Source organism: Suricata suricatta, chromosome 7, assembly GCF_006229205.1.
Source record: "Suricata suricatta isolate VVHF042 chromosome 7, meerkat_22Aug2017_6uvM2_HiC, whole genome shotgun sequence".
Lineage (NCBI taxonomy): Eukaryota > Metazoa > Chordata > Mammalia > Carnivora > Herpestidae > Suricata > Suricata suricatta.
The window spans coordinates 32,655,836-32,672,513 of record NC_043706.1 but is presented as its reverse complement, the minus strand read 5'-3'; the positions used below and the strand labels follow the sequence as shown (position 1 = coordinate 32,672,513).

Sequence of the window (16,678 nt, the reverse complement as noted above, 5' to 3'; positions counted from 1 at the left end):
TTATTAAAAAACGTTTTTCTTACTGGTCATTTATTTTTGAGAGACAGACATAGTACAAGCAGGGGAGGGGCAGAGAGAGGAGTCACAGAATCTGAAGCAGGTTCCAGGCTCTAAGCTGTCAGCACAGAGCCCCACACAGGGCTCGAATGACCTGAGCCAAAGTCGGACGCTCAACCAACTGAGCCACCCAGGAGCCCCATAAGCTTTTGTTTTTTAAGCTATCTCTACACCCAACGTGGGGCTTGAACTCACAACCCCAAGATCAAGAGTCTCATGCTCTTCTCGCTGAGCCAGCCAGGCACCCCTCTACTCTTATTTCTTATGCTCCCCTATACAAATTCTACACTTGATAGAAACCAAACGACCTAAGCTCTCCCAGCTCCACGCCTTTGCTCATGCTATTCTCTTCTCCAGTGCCCTTTCTTCATTCTTCTAGCTTCAATCTGGTTTTCACCAAAATACCTGGCTCTTTAATTCCACTTCTTTGTGATCAGTCCCTTCTACCCTCTCTCCCTCCTTGTCACTACCCTCCCCGTCCCCACTGACATTTATTCTCCATGGGCCCCTTCTGCCATTTCAGAGCACATTGAACTTATCTTACTTTTTTTATATATAAATTAAAAAAATTTTTTTATGTTTATTTTTGAGAGAAAGAGACAGAGCACAAGCCAGGGAGGGGCAGAGACAGAGAGAGACAGAGAATCCAAAGCAGGCTGTAGGCTAAGCTGCCAGCACAGAGGCCAACATGGGACTCGAACTCACGAACTGCGAGACCATGACCGATCCAAAGTCAGCTGCTTAATCAACTGAACCACCCAGGTGCCTCTTTTATAAATTTTTTTTAAACGTTTATTTTTTGAGAGACAAAGAGTAAACGGGGGTAGGGGTAGAGAGAGGGAGACACAGAATCCAAAGCAGGCTCCAGGCTCTGAGCTGTCAGCACAGAACCCGAGGTGGGGCTCGAACCCACAAACCGTGAGATCATGACCCAAGCTGAAGTCAGATGCTTAGCTTAACCAACTGAGCCACCCAGGCACCCAGGACTTATCTTACTCTTAAACTGCCTAACCCTACACTTGACTGTACAGGAGTAAATTGTTTTGAAAGACAAAGGCAGAGCACAGATTCCTACAAACACGCAGGCTATGTGTGTCATATCCCACGGGCCAGGAGTTCTCTCACCCAAACTGACTTTCCTCAAGTGGCCAAGAGTCTAGTATGGGCTCACCAAATCTTGGCTTATGAACCAGTGAAAACTTTCTACTGCACAGGATACCTCAACCCCTGACTACACACAGACCAAAAGCTCATCTTACCTGGAGAGAGAATGTGGTAGGAATTGCCCCCGCCCTGTTCCTACACCGGACCGCGATTCACTCTGGTTTACATAACTTTGCAGCTGCAACTTGAATAGACTTGGGTAGGGCATTTAGTCTACAGATTGCTCAAATGGACGTGTCAGCTGCACTGCTCCCCTCCTCTCCAAGAGCTAAATTCATCTCTTGAACATGTCCCTGGGAGACAGACCCAGTCCCCTTCAAAGGCAGCTTCCTCTCAGCAAGAAGCCTGCAAGGGGAGCACTCTCACATTCTCTGAGCGTTTACCAGTCTTTGAGAAACACATTCTTCTGCCCAGTGAGATTATGTCACAGGTCACTGAAAAATATTCGGGCACATATTTCTAACTATTCTATAATAATGGTTATGAAAGGAACCTGGGCCTCAGACTCCAAATGTTTTCTCCTCACTAATCTCTCTTTGTGTTTGGAACTACCTAGCCCTCTGCCTCATCAACCCGGGAATGTGGGACGGGCAGAATGCTTCTGTGGGGAGAGGTGTTTGGTCTTCAGGGGAATACAGTACAAATAATCACAGAGGAGCACCCCCCATCCCCTTTCAGCAGGTTCTCCCCAAGCCCAGCCCCCCTCACCCCCTCCTGGCTAACCCTGGAGCCTCCCTCTTCCTCCTGAAGGCTCACACAAGGTTCTTCAGCCCTTCTTAACCATCTTTAGGGTGAGTATGACTCCCTCCAGGCTAATGGGATCCACAGGTTTCCAAACAGCAGGTCATTTCTAGGAACTGCCTCTTCCTCAGACCTGCTCTGCCTGGGGCCTCCACCCTCCAGTTTAACCGTGAACAGACCTTTCCTCTGCCATCTGGGCCATAAAATCCCCTGCCCTGGCAACGAGGGGCTTGCCACCTCACAGCTGTCAGAAACACTCTGGTCACAGTGTGAAGGAACCAGGGCAATCCTGGCCTATGCGCCCCGGTCCTGGGAGTTGGCCCACGGGGGGAGCCGTGGTGGGCCAAGGCCAGCTTGGCTCCCCTGATGTCACACGGCCTTACCTCATCCCACTCCGAGGCAAAGGAGGGCGACTTCTCCAGCCTCTTCTTCCCGATGCTGCAGTTGGACAAGGACTCGCTCCGGCTCCCCATTGTAGCGTCCTCCGTGGGTGAGCAGGTCAGGAGATCAGAGTCTGACTTGGACAAGCTGCGGCTGAGTTTGAGTTCAGCTTTGGGTTTGCTGGTGGGAGGGGCTCGGCTTCTAGCCCCGCTCCGGTCTCTCTCTTCCTCGGCACCGCCAGGGTGTTGAGATGCCGTGGGAGTCAAAGTTTCGGGGTGCGATTGGCTGTTGGTGGCGGGCAGGCCAGCTGGGTAACCCACTCTCTTACTCTGGTCCAGGACACTGGGCGGGGAGGCTCCAGGAGCGTGCACACCCGTCTCCTCCAGCTGCATGCTGGCCTCGTGACAGGCGCCCTGTGCGGGGGACCCTTCTGGATGGCCCTGGCCAGTGGCAGAGAGCAGCTGGAAAGGGTCCTGCCCCACCTCACACACCGGGGAGGAGCCGTGGAGGAGACCCGAGAACTGCCCTGGGACCTGCCCGTCCTGCCCCTCCGCAGAGTCCTGGCTCCGGCCGCTGCTGCTCCGCCTGTGGTCTTGGAGTGGACGGAGAGACAGAGAAATAAAAAATTAAACGTGGCAAAAATCAACAAAGTTCCAAAGCAGCGAGCATACGGCAGAGCTGAAGAACTCAAAAACAAGGAAAGAGGGAAGCTGGATGGGCTGGAGAGAGGGCAGACGGGAAGAAGAGAGGGGAAGGAAGAAAACAGTTTCGTATTGTTCTTAATGTTCAGTTTGTACCCAAAGTTGGAGCATTTATGAAATTCCAAACACTGGCCTGATTAATGCTGTCTGGCAGCCTCCCTGTTGCTAGGTCTCTGTTAACATTAACGACCAGACCTTGCTATATAAGGTTAGCCGTGCTGACTATATCCTGCAGAAAGGACACGAGTAAGGAGACAGAGAGCAAACACGGAGTAAAAGTGGGAAAGAAAGAGAGAGAGAGTGCCAGCGAGCAGGCGAGACTCACTCCTGGAACATCTGATACATTTTCATAAAGGCCAAAGTGTTATTTAGAGCCGACCGCCCTCCCTTCCTCTGGCAAGCAGCAACAGAGGGGGGAAAAATGGAGGTCATGATCCACAACCTGCAACTTCTGGAATTCTTTAACGGAATGTGCAAAACAAAACAGCAGAGAAGTAACTGCTTCCTTCCTCGCGGCGGGGGTGGGGCGGGGGGGAGGGGCGCTGTTCAGGGTTCCACGCCTCATCCTTCCTTCCTCGGGGAGCACACACTTGACTTTTCTTTTTCTTTTTCTTTTTTTTTTTTTTTTTGAGAATGTGCACATCTCACTCCTTCCAAAGCCTCCCAGTGCTCCTATTTGTTTAAGTTTAACCTCAGTTGGTTGATCCACTGAAAACAAAATGGTCTAATTTGTCAATGCCAAGAGATATTTGCAGCTCTTAAGACATCCCCAACATCCCCGAAATCTGATGCTACTAGCTCAGAAGCCCAACTACTACTGTATTTTCACCCAAGATATCAAATACCTCTACCCTGAAGTGGCATAAATAATTGACCAAATCAGAGTCCAACATCAGGATCACACTGGGACACCCAAGGAGCTCGTCCTGCGTGAACTCAGATCCATTAGAGATTTTCACACACATCAGCAGCCCTGTGCCCAGTACTAGCTCACATTCCTAAGTAATACTCAATGTTATTTCCTTTCTAAGTGGCATCTACGGTATAGATACCAAATGATTCCCCAGTCTGCCCAAAGCTCCCAAGTACTGTTCATGAGATCAGAGAATCTTAGAACCCAAACGGCCAAGTTCAAATACATTTACAGATAAGAAATCTAAGGCCCTCAGGCCTTTGGTGGCTTTGTCCAAGGTGGTGGGGAAGAAGACTTTCACCTAGGCTTTTCTGAACACCTGGCTCTGGTTCTGGCTGTGCTGCTCTCTAGCTGTGTGGCCTTGGCACTGATGTCACCCTGCTGGGCTTCGGTATCTAAAATAAGTAAGATGGACTTCCTCCCTGTTCTTTAAAAATCCCTTTTATGTTACAGCAGTGATGAGAATCAGGTCTCCACCATGCTGTGACGGCAAACTTCTCCTCGGCAGGTGCTACCTGCCTGGGTGCCTCTCCTGTCACTGGGTGCCTAGCACCCACGCCCCCTCACCAGCCTGCCCACAGCCCAGGGTCCCTTCTTGAAGCTCAGTTCCACAACTGAACGGGGCCATCAGGTGAGGAGGGGAGCACTTTATAAATATGATGCACTAAAACAGTTTTTGCCACCCCTGCACAATGCCAGTGTCCCACAAGGCTGGCTCTTTCAGCGTGGCCTTTAAGGAAGGATCCCAACAACCACTTCTCATAAGGAGCCCATCACCCTGAGGTCTGAGCAGGGATGTGGTTCCATTCACCCCACTTTCTCAAGAAGAATGGTTCAGTCTCCAGTCTGTTCAGCTTTTGGCCAGCCTGCAGAGGCTTCAAGGCGGGCAGCCAATTAGTTCCACGTTATGGTTCTGATTACTTATCCACAGGAGCCCAGAAGTATGAACTTTGGCATCTCCTTCCTCTACACTTGACTGCTTCAGGATTTTCACACCCCTAACTCACAAACTCTGTATCCCAAAGGTCAGGTCCAGAGCACTACACAGCTTGAATTATTTCTCCAGGGAAGAAGAAATGCTACAGATGTAAGAGTTCCATCCAGCTGAACTCAGCCGCAGGAAGCCATGACTTCAGGGCTACGAATTCCACATATGACAACTGGCAGCACGAACAAAGAGGCCCCGTGGTGTTGCGCAGTGGGGCCAGAGAAGATGACACATGACCATCTTACGGTGGTTCAGACCACTTCCTAGAAGAGGGTGGTGGGGAGAGTCAAAATTGCTACCTTTAGGACCCTTCCCTAGTGGCCAGTTTCCTACAGATTCTGGCCCAAGGTGCGATGTTCCCCGGACTGCACTGGAATACAAAAAGAGGACTTTGGTAACAGGAACACAAGCTTCCACTCCTTTGTGTCAGCATCTAGCTCCTTATTTAACAATACTTTGGGGGAGGGAGCGGAGTCCAACAACAAAAGAAAAACACAAGAGTCCAGAACTGGGAATTAGGCTGGCTCACACTGCCTGGGTGGACTCAGAACCCAGGCTGCAGAGAATGTTCTGACTGTCACTGTGGGAGCTGACAATGAAGGCTCTGTCTAACAGCCACCCATTCATGCTAGGCATCAATGAAGAAAGAGAGACAGATGCCAAAAGCTCAATACCAAACAGATGCTTGGGGAAGGAAGTGGGCAGAAAGAAGGAATGGAAACTTATGGAAGGAGGAAATATGTGAAGAGGAAGAATTTCTGAGAGTCATAATCCCATTAGAGAAAATGCAATCTACCAATACTTTATGGGGTATAAGAAATCATGGAAAGGGATTCTTATAATTACATGGCTTACCCAGGCAATTCCCTAGGAAAGACACCTTGGTATTTGAAAAGCTTGTCGAGATCTAAGATCCTCAGGATTTTAATAAGCTGGTGTTCTCTTCCCCATAAAAAACTACATCCAAGGCTAAGCTAGATTTCCTGGCAAATCAACAGGCAGGAAAAGAACTACACAGTGGTCCTTTCCTTCTGTGAAGTGAGGATAATACTGGGTCTCTTAGGGCCAAGGTGTTAACAATATAATGCACTGATCATGAGCCAGATATTGAGCAAATTAACTTCTCTGTGCCTCGTATTCTCACCTATAATTTTGGAATCATAACGGTGTGTACTTCCTAGGATTGTTGTGAGAATTAAATGTGTAAGGCACAGAGTACCACACTTGGTACATGCCAGCTCTCAACAGATATTAACAATTCTTGTTCTCCACACAGGGCCCATTACAGCATATTTTGCTCACAGATGAGACCACTATCTTGTCTGTTCCTCATAGGTTTGCGCAGAAGCTCACCAAAGACAGTGTATGTGACACATACAGACATCCATTGCCTTCATCACCCTTACAACTCTTTGACAGCAGAAGGAAGAGACAGAAGGTAATGAAGGCTAAAGTGAGAAACAGGCCCCAGAAGTGTGACTGTAACTACCCATTTCATCAATAAGCCCATGCAAAATGTTTGTCTTCAGGGGCCACCCAAGAGATAAAAAAGATGAAGATACCAAGTCTGCTCAATGGACTTCCCAGCTCGCCAAAGAAATTAGCATATACACAAATGACTAGAATTCAACACAAAAATTAATAGATGCTTTAAGAAAAGTATAAGCCAAATGCACAGTGAGCAGAAAGGAAAGTGTGATTGCTTTGAGCCAGAAGGATTCTCAAAAGAGGTAGCTTTTGAGCAGGTATTGAAGGAGAAGTAAGGTCTTAATAGGCTTAAAGTTCAGTGGAAATACATTAGAAAAAGCAGAGACAGGAAACTCGGTGCCTGGGCACTCACAGACTCTCAGACTCGCAGAGGAGAGTCCTCAGGTCTTAGGCTTTCTCTGACTGGGAATCACTGTGCTCCCACCTTAGAACTACGCAGCTTCTGGGGCGTCTGAGTGGCTCCGTCAGTTAATGTCCAACTCTTGATTTCAGCTCAGGTCATGATCTCATGGTCCTGAGACCGAGTCCCGTGAGGGGCTCCACACTGGGCATGGAGCTTGCTTAACTTCATTCTTTCTCTTCCTCTCTTTCTGCCCCTCCCTGGCTCGTTCCCATGTGCACACGCACAAGGGTGTGTGCACACGCACGTTCTCGAAAAACAGAAAACAAAAAAAAAAACACCACGGCTTCCAGTCCTCCTCCCATACTGCCTTTGGCAGCCCCCACAACCTGCCCTTCTAGGAGAGAAACAAGGGGCCAGGACACAGGCACAGCTGTTTCCTTACTCTCCCCAGATATCAAGGCCATCTGCTCTATTGAGTAGCACACAGCAGCATGCTAATTCCCAGCCCCTTCAACTTCCAATCTTTATTCATTCTGGGTGTTCATTTTCCTTTTACCCTGTGAGCCGCTGAAGCAAGGGGTCTTGTGCTGCATTTTAATTACTATGATGATCCATGGGGGATCCCAAGGGCTTCTGAATAATAACATTTTAACATTTACACATTTTTCAGTCACCCCCCACCCCCGTCTGTTTAAATTAGGGCAAAAAAATGCAGCGTGTGTGAGAACTTGCTAAGTCAAATCAACCCTCAGACACAGAGGGGAAGGTTACTCTGACCACCCAGACTGTTCTGCTTTCTTTGTTCCGTTAGGACTGGAACCCTCCAATTGCCCGGTGACCAGAGTGAGCACCAGAAACTGCACGTCTCCAGACGAACTCCTAAGTCCATGGCTACTTCTGGAGAGTCACCGTGTTTTCCTCAGAAGGAAGGTGCCGACTAGGTTATGCAGGCACCTGCTGGCGACCATGATCTGGTAAGACAAGTAGACCTAGGTTCCATTCTGTGGTCCATGGCAATCAGAGAAACAGAAAGAGACCTGGACTGTGATCTGGGAGGTCCTAGTTACAGTTCCTCCCTGGGTCTCTTCTTAAAAAAAGGAATGGCGTGATGCATTGTCTACACCTTTGACATTTCGTATGATCTGACACTGATTAGATGAACTAAGTTCCCGTCTACGTCTATGAAGCTAAGAATGTGAATAGCAGCAGGGCTCTGGATGAAATGGTTTCACCTTGTGATTAAACAGGCTTTGGATTCAGCTGGACTAGGACTTAAGAACCAGCTCTAACACCAAACTTCTTCCTCATCTATTAAACAGTGATAAAAATAGCTCCCACCCGGAAGATTTGTCATGAGATATACAATGACCTAATCAGTGTAGATGAACTCAGCACATGGCCGCCCATAAGAAGCACTCATTAAATGGTAGCTATCATTATCATCATTTTTCATTTACAACCATTTCCGAGCTGCTCTTCATGCTAACACTGCATACAGAGGCTGGTTTCTTTTCTCTCGACTCTGCAAAGGAGAAAGGTTTCTTCTAAGTGGCCCTATAGACTAGAGAGAACAAAACTCAAATGCCAGAGAAGGGCCAGCAGTCCTACAAGTTTAGTTCAGGGTGATGTGTGCCAGCACAGCGGAAAGCCTTTGGGTCAGGAACCTCCACCCACTGCAGCACCCACAGGCACAGCCCAGCTTTGGGACTCAGACTATTTTACCTTGACTTGGTCCCAATTATGTTACATCTCTCCCATTTCCTTAAACTCCTCTTGCAGAGTCTGTTCACTCTCTGTGGCCCCTCAAACTTCCCTATTTAATATACTAGCTCTGTTCAGATCAGGTTCCAACCAGCCATGATGTGATACTTAAGCGTGCCTAATTTAACAGCACACTTGCCATCTCTATTTCCCTTGATCTTTTGCCAGTTTCAATGCTGGGTATTCACCACCATTTGCTTCCTCTCCTCCAGTTGCTAGAATGTTGAGCCCTGTTGAATACTCAAGAAACAATGGAGTCCTCAGCTGGCTTTCAATAGCTGCAGTGTATTAGGTACTAGTTATTCTATGCTGGACGTGCTGCTAAGGACTTTTTTAATATTCACTACAACCAAGAGGTAAGAATTTGAAACCTTACTTTACATGGAGAAAATGAGGCTTAAAGAAGTTAAATGACTTCCTCAAGGTCACCAGCCAATAAGTGGTAGAGCAATAATCCCAAGTTCACTACCGGGCCAAGTCACCCTTTTATTCATCTCTTGAAGACTATGGTATCACCACAAGATTGATTACTCATTTCTTCCATTCTTTTTAGACTGTCCTCTTTCCCACAGTACCTATACTCTTGGGCAATCACATCAATTTCCCGAGAAGACTTAGATCAGACCAACTTCCTTACCTACTCTCAATACCATGCACATCAAACTTGGGGATAATTTGATATCTTCCCACCTACCTCAGGGAAATATCTCTCTGTCATGAATTTACCAATAGCCTTCTAACTGCTGAACTCTTTTTCTAGTCTTCATTGCTTCTAGTCATCCTCGGTACCCACTCTCCCCTTCTTCCTTGGTTTCGGGTTTTTTTTTTTTTTTGGATTGTCCCACAGTCACCTACATTAAAGACTACATTTCCCATCTTCTTTGTGGTTAGGTATAGTCACATGACCAAGTTCTGGCCAATGGGTTCTAAGAGAAAAGGGTATGGGCAACTTTTGAGATCTTTAAAGTTCTCTCCTTCTCTCTTTTCTTCCCTTCTCATGCTGACAGCTTGAACCTGAGTCATCTTGAACCATGAAATAGCAGAAAGAGACCAGTTCCTTAACCATCATGAACTACCAAACTAGCCCTCAACTTCTTACTTCTAGACTTCCATCTTATTTAAACAACAGTTATTTTGGGGTTTCCATCACATTCAGCCTTGGCTTCTGTGATGCTGCATTATCCTGGTTATCTTTCTATATTTCTTTACCCTTGTCTATATTTTTGATTTCTTCTACCTCTCTAGTTTCTCCCTCAGCAATTGATTATCTTATATGTTAACCACCATCTCCACTTGGATGATCCCTGAATCTGTATTTCTAATCTTTCTATCTCTCTTGAACACTAGACCCACATTTCTAAGTTATTTATGGGGCATCTTTCACAATATTCATTATCTTGAATATCCTTAATGTATTCAAAATTGAACTTAACATCCTCCTGAATTCAGACATGTCCCTCCTCAAGCCCCTATTTCTGTTAGCATCACCATATTTTCCCAAAGAACCAGGCTTAAAACTTAAGAATCATCCTTAATACCCCCTCTTTCTGATTCTTCCACATCTGATTGTAAGGTTCCGTTAATTCCACCTTCTTAATACCTATACCATCTATACCCTCCCTTCCTATCACTTCCTACTGTCCCTCTAGTTTGGACCCTAATTTCCTTCAAGAGATTCCTTGAAGTCTCTTGATTCAAGGTATTCCTGCCTCTAGTTTCTTCCAACTGCAATCAAATATTCCACAATTATACGCATGTAAAGCATGGCTTCAATCCCGCCATCTAACTCAGAGAGTTTCAACAACACTGCACTGTCTTTGTAAAAATGACTGACATTTGAGATCCAATACTCTACACAACCAGTTCTTTATTTGAGCCCAACTGCATTACTTACCATTCTCCAAACATGAGCTCTATCATCTCCCAACACTTTACTGTTGTTGGTACCACTCCCTCTGGCTGGAATGCCCTCTCCTCCCGCCTTACTTCTGCCTACCAAATAGAATTCTCTATTTTGGGGTTTAGCTACTTCCTTTATAAAGTCTTCCCTGATCTCCTGCACTAACACAATTTATCCATCTTTTGAACTCCCAAATTACTTTATACCAATTTATAAAAATTTAACATATTCTGCCCTTTCTTGTATTTTATGTGTGTCTCACATATCCATATGTGTATATGTATATATTTTATGGAAAAAAATACAGATGTATAGCTCATAAGACTTTCACAATTGAAAGAAAAGCAAACTACTCCAACTCAGAAACAGAAATTGATAAAAGCAAGGCAGTTATAACAGTTTGGCTTTTGGCAGGAGCTCCTCTAATTCAAGAAGATGAGAGGATAGTAAGCTGCTAAAGACAAGGCTTAATTATTAAGCTGTCTCATATATTTATTCTATTCTATTCTATTCTATTCTACTCTACTCTATTCTACTCTATTCTATTCTATTCATTGCCTTTGGGAAAAGCATTCAAACTTACTCCTGGGACTCTACCATTAAAAGCTAGCATGGACCTCCAAGTAAAGATGGTGGATTGAATACAGGTGCCCACTTAAGTCTTCTTCCTGAAGTCTTACTAAACCAAATACAAAAATGGGACTACAGTTGGAAGCATACCTGAGAATGTCAGGCTGGCAAAGGGAAAAGCCAAGGCTTATACTATGAATTTTCTAAAAGCTCAGGAACTGGCAGTGCTCAGGGCATGGGAGTAGAGGGAGAAGCTAAAATAACATTTCCCTCCTCTCCAAGTGGATTAAGGTCTTCGTGCTCATGCACAAACTTCACTTAGCTCTAAACGCATGGCTCTCAGGAATACTGACTTCCTTCCATCTCAAAAAAACCTCAGGGTTTCAGCTGTATGCCAGAGAGTCCACATGTATCACTGTCTTCAGATAATCATTCATCACTGTCCTAAGCTAAGTAACCACTTCACCTAGACCTCAGCACTATTAGCGGATGCTGCAGACAGCACAGAACAATGATTTTTAGAGCTCTTGGCTACTTTCCCATTTGCTGTCACACCTGGAAAGTTGTCCAATTTCTCTGAATAGTATGTCCAGAGTGTCCAGTGCAAGGAATTAAATGCGAAAGAGAAATAAATGACTATGCTACATGAAACTGGAAATATGCTTTCATTGCTAGTTATGCTAGCCCTGAATAAGGATTTCAGAAGACTTCTGTGTTGGAGATAATTTAAATAACAGAGGAGTACCTAGTTGCATAAAACTATCATAAAACCATCTGGGCCTAGTGCCTTTGTAGAGGGATGAGTTTTCTGCTTCATTGGCTGCTTTCTACTTCTGTCAGTTTTTGTTTTATCTACAGACATAAATGGCAATCTGCCAACTACCAGATTACCATGCATACATGGTCATCAAGATGCTTAGTCACCAAGCACTAAATGCTACTGGAAACCCCACCTCAACCAGTCATCGTGACGGACAGGTATAGCTCCCAGACAATTCGTTCTAGGCAGATGGCAGCAATTTAACTAACCACAAAAATTTATTCCTATAAATTCTATTATTTTAAAAGTCTCTAAATCTGTGCTTATATGTGTTCTTTATACTATTCCTATATGTTGTGTTTTTTTTCCCTCTTTTCTTGATCAGAATTGTCATAGATCTTTAAAAAAAACAAGTTTTCATTGTAAAGGTCAAGTCTATTGTTTTTTGTTTTAAACTTCATCATTTCTGCTTTTATTTTTTTCTTTAACACACATGTGACACACATACCATAAAATATATGAAGTATACTATCTGCTTTTATCTTTACTGATTCCTCTGTTACTTTCTTTTGGTTAAGTTTTAGTCTTTCTTGTTTTATAACAAATAAACTGAAGGATATAAACTTTCCTCTGAGTTATCACTTTGGCCAAATATTATCAGTATTTATATGAAATGTATCTGCTACCGTTAATTTCTAAGTAGAAAAATAGAAAAGAAAAAAGAGATAGGCCACTCATAGACTATATAACGCTAATGAACTAGATGCTTAATTTTACTAGATCAGGCAAAGGCCAACTGCAAAGGACACTTTTTTGGCTTACCACGGTGAAAAACATTCACGAGTGCTAATACCCCAAGTTGCCAAGGAAACGGGAAAGTGTGTGTTCATAAACCATCAAGGGAGGGCAATTTAGCTCCACCAGTTACATCTAGATCTGTACCTGTACACTGGTTAATTCTTTCTATCAATGTCTTTTAAGAAATACTCAAATAAGCATGTAAGAATAGGTGCATATAATGTCCACAGAAGCTTGACTCATAACAGAGAAATACTGGAGGCAGCATAAATATCCATCTACTAGAGAATGGAAAAATGAGCCATGGGATATTTAACAACCATTAAAAAAGAATAAGGTAAGGGAGATCTTCAAGAACTAAAAGAGGGCACCTAAGTGGCTCAGTTGGTTGAGCGTCAGACTTCAGCTCAGGACATGATCTCATAGCTTGTGGGTTCGAGCCCTGCGTCAGGCTCTGTGCTGACAGCTCAGAGCCTGGAGCCCGCTTCCAATTCTGTGTGTCCCTCTCTCTCTCTGCCCTTCCCCTGCTCATGATCTGTCTCTGTTTCTCAAAAATAAATAAATGCTAAAAAATAAAATAAAATAATAATAATAAAAATAAATTGTACCCATGATACACAGGTAAATTAAAAACAAACAAGTGTGAAAAACAGTTTGTAAAATACATTTTAGGTTAAAAATAAAACAATCTCACATAGTCACTTTTTTTTTTTTTTTTCTGATAAAGACAACAAATGTCCTGAAGCAGATACTATACTTTCAAAGTATGGTCTTCAAACAACTGTGAGTAGCAGAGAGGTGAAAAGACTTGAGCATTTTACTTGTATTCACTTCTGTATTGTTTGATTTTTTTTCCTGTGAGCTAATACAAAGGTACTCTTAAAATGCAATTCATTTATTTATTTTTTTTAATGTTTTATTTATTTTTGGGACAGAGAGAGACAGATCATGAGCGGGGAGGGGCAGAGAGAGAGGGACACACAGAATTGGAAGCAGGGTCCAGGCTCTGAGCTGTCAGCACAGAGCCTGGAGCCTGCTTCCGATTCTGTATCTCCCTCTCTCTGACCCTCCCTGCTCACGCGGTCTCTCAAAAATAAATAAAAAATGTAAAAAAAAAAAATAATGCAATTTAAACTATCTCCCATCCCACCCCTCATACTGTTCTTCAATTATAGTAAGAAGGGTTGAAAGCTCTGGTAGTCTCATTAACATGGCCTTTTCAGAATGGATGAATTAATTTCTAAAAGCTGCCTTAAGATAAGGACATTAGTGAAAGAGCAGAAAAGACTGACTACGTACTAACTAATCCATGATATCGTCTCCGGACTTGCCTCACATTTACCAACTTCAGCAGGCATTCCCTTCCAGGCTACAATAAACTGGCAGAGCCCATGTTCAAATTTAATGCCTCAACTCCTTTGTCGGAGAGCTCTTTGAGTGATCAGAGCAGGTTGCCTGGAGGCAGGCACACCCGAGAGGCTGTGGTTCAATTAAATCTGCTTCCAGCACCACTCACTCTTTTAACAGCCCAGTACTGCCGAGCTAAAAGAAACCAAAGCAAAGGAGGAAAAGATGGGAGGCCTTAAGTCCTCTGTGGCAGTTCCCTCCTTAACCTAGAGATCTCTCTTGACTTGGGACAGAAAATTCCTGCAGTTCAGGCACCTGGGTGGTTCAGTCGGTTGAGCATCTGACTCTTGGTTTCGACTCACGGTTTTATGAGTATGAGCCCCGTGTCAGGCTCTGCACTGGCAGCATAGAGCCTGCTTGAGATTCTCTCTCTCTAGCTCTCTCTCTGCACCTCCTCCACTCTGTTTCTCTCAAATAAATCAATAAACTAAAAAAAAAAAAAAAAAAAAAACACCTGCATTTGGCAGCCAAGGAGACCAGTTCTCATTTATGAGGTTTGTCTTTCTCTTTCTTCCTTCCAAAGGCTAAGCCAGCTACCTTAGAGGGTCCAGATTGAGCCTCTGAAAAAGATAAAGAATTATAATCTCCTTCCTCCTTGGTACTAAAAACTCTCCCGAGAACCAGTTTCAAACAGAGCATTAAATTAAATACTTGCTCTTTCAGGGTTTATTTTTTAGTATGATTTATTATTAAACAACAAGAGAACGCATTGGTGCTCTACTCTACTTGCTCTAAATGTTGTAATTAAAAGCCCACCAATGTGATTAGAAGACTCACTACAGTTAAGATAGCTCCCCCAAATTGTTAGATAGAGTCAACACAGCAGGACGTTTCATAGAAATCAACCAGCTCACTCTAAATTTTTGAATGGAAAGATAAAGGAACTAGCCTACCTAATACAATTCTAAACAAGAATTACAACATGACAAAGGCAAGAAAAGGATGGTCTTTGACAAACCATGCCGAAACGACTGGATACCATGTGCAAAACAATGAATTTCTACCATACTTCACACCGTATTCAAAAATATACTCAAAATGGTCACAGATCTAATCATATTCTTAAACCTACAACTTTCTAGAAGAAAATATAGGAAAAAATAGTTGTGACCTTATCTACATTGAACTTCATCAAAAACGAGAACCTCTGCTCTTCAAAAGACACTGTTAAAGGAACAAAAGGAGAAATCATAGACTAGGAGAAAATCACGTATCTGATAAATAATGTACAAAACATACAAAGAACTCTCACTGCTCAATAATAAGAACACAAACAACCCCATTTTTTAAACCAACAAAAGAGGTGAACAGACACGTTATTGGCCACAGGGACAGCAAACAATCACATTAACAGGTGTTTGCTCCATGAGTCATTAGGGGAATGCAGATTACATCCATAATGAGATATCATTACACACCCTATCAGAAGGACTATAATTCTGAAAACCTGACAATATTAAGTGCAGGGGAGGATACATAGCAACTGTAACTCTGATGGAAAACCAAAATGGTACAAGCATTATGGAACATGGTGTGGTAATTTCTTACAAAGTGCACCCATATTCACCTAGGACCCAGCAATCCCATTCCTAGTGTTTCCCCAAGAGAAACGAAACCGATGTTCACACAAAAACCTGTGTGCAAATGTTTGTAGTAGGTTTTTTTTTTTTATTTGTAACTGCCAAGAACTATCAATGACCCAGACGCCCCTCAACTAAAGAATGGATAAACTGCGGTGCGGCCATGCAATGGACTACTACTCGGGAATGAAAAGGAGTAAGTTACTGGCACGCAAACATGGATGAATCTTGAATGGAATTACGCTAAGTGAAAGGGGCCTGACTCAAAGGTACACACTGCAAGGTTCCCATTTATAGGACGTTCTGGAAAAGGTGCAATTCTTGGGACAGACATGAAAGCAGTGGTTGCCAGAGGTAAGGGAGGGGTGCGGGACTGACTATAAACGGACACAAGGGAGTTTCTGGTGTGATAAAACCATTCTGTGTCTTGATCGTGGTGGCAGTTATATAACTGTATTTGTCAGAATTCACAGAATTGCACACAAAAAGGTTAAGTTTTACTGTATTTAAATTATAACTTTTTTTTTTAAAGCTCCAAATGGAAACCAAAACAAAACAAAACAACCACTATAAAATGACCACAAAGCTTTTGCATGCTGGAAGAGAAACCTCTTGAACAGGACCATTAAAAACAAGGTCAACTGCATCATGCGTGCACACGCACACATACACACACACACACACACACACACACACGCTCTCTTTGTCACCCCTACCGTGTGACAGGCTCCGCAGTAGGCAGTTCCACAGAAACCATTGCAACCCCCATTCTTACCGGAACCGCAAGTATCTTAGCGTTGAAAGGAGGCACAAATAACACCCCATGAAGGACCTGGTACCTGAGAGCTATAAAGGGCTGGGAGGCCACAGAAGTTCCTTCAAACTGTAGGGGAATGGCACTGCCCTTTCTTGCTCTTCCTGAGAACGGAACTCTCACACACTGTCCGGTCACCTCTGTCGTGACTGTGCTTACACCGTCTGCCTGGCGGTTGGTCCTGCAGCACTCACTCCCTCACGGAGGAAACAGAATTTTGCAGAGGCAATGAAAGTAGGCCAAGGCGACAGAGCACTCTAGTTACCGGGTGGCAGCCAATCACGGGCCCCTCCCCAGGAGTATCTCACTCTG

General features: G+C 44.1%; 1 protein-coding gene across 6 annotated transcripts in view; it reads right to left on the bottom strand.

The window, feature by feature from the left end:
* Positions 1-16,678, bottom strand: part of ANKS1A (ankyrin repeat and sterile alpha motif domain containing 1A) — a 179,562-nt gene that overhangs the window by 68,462 nt on the left and 94,422 nt on the right. For all 6 annotated transcript variants that reach the window (XM_029944038.1, XM_029944039.1, XM_029944041.1 and 3 more), the window contains one exon: positions 2,346-2,935. In XM_029944038.1, coding sequence (XP_029799898.1) covers positions 2,346-2,935 — 590 coding nt within the window. The remainder of the gene's footprint in view (positions 1-2,345; positions 2,936-16,678) is intronic.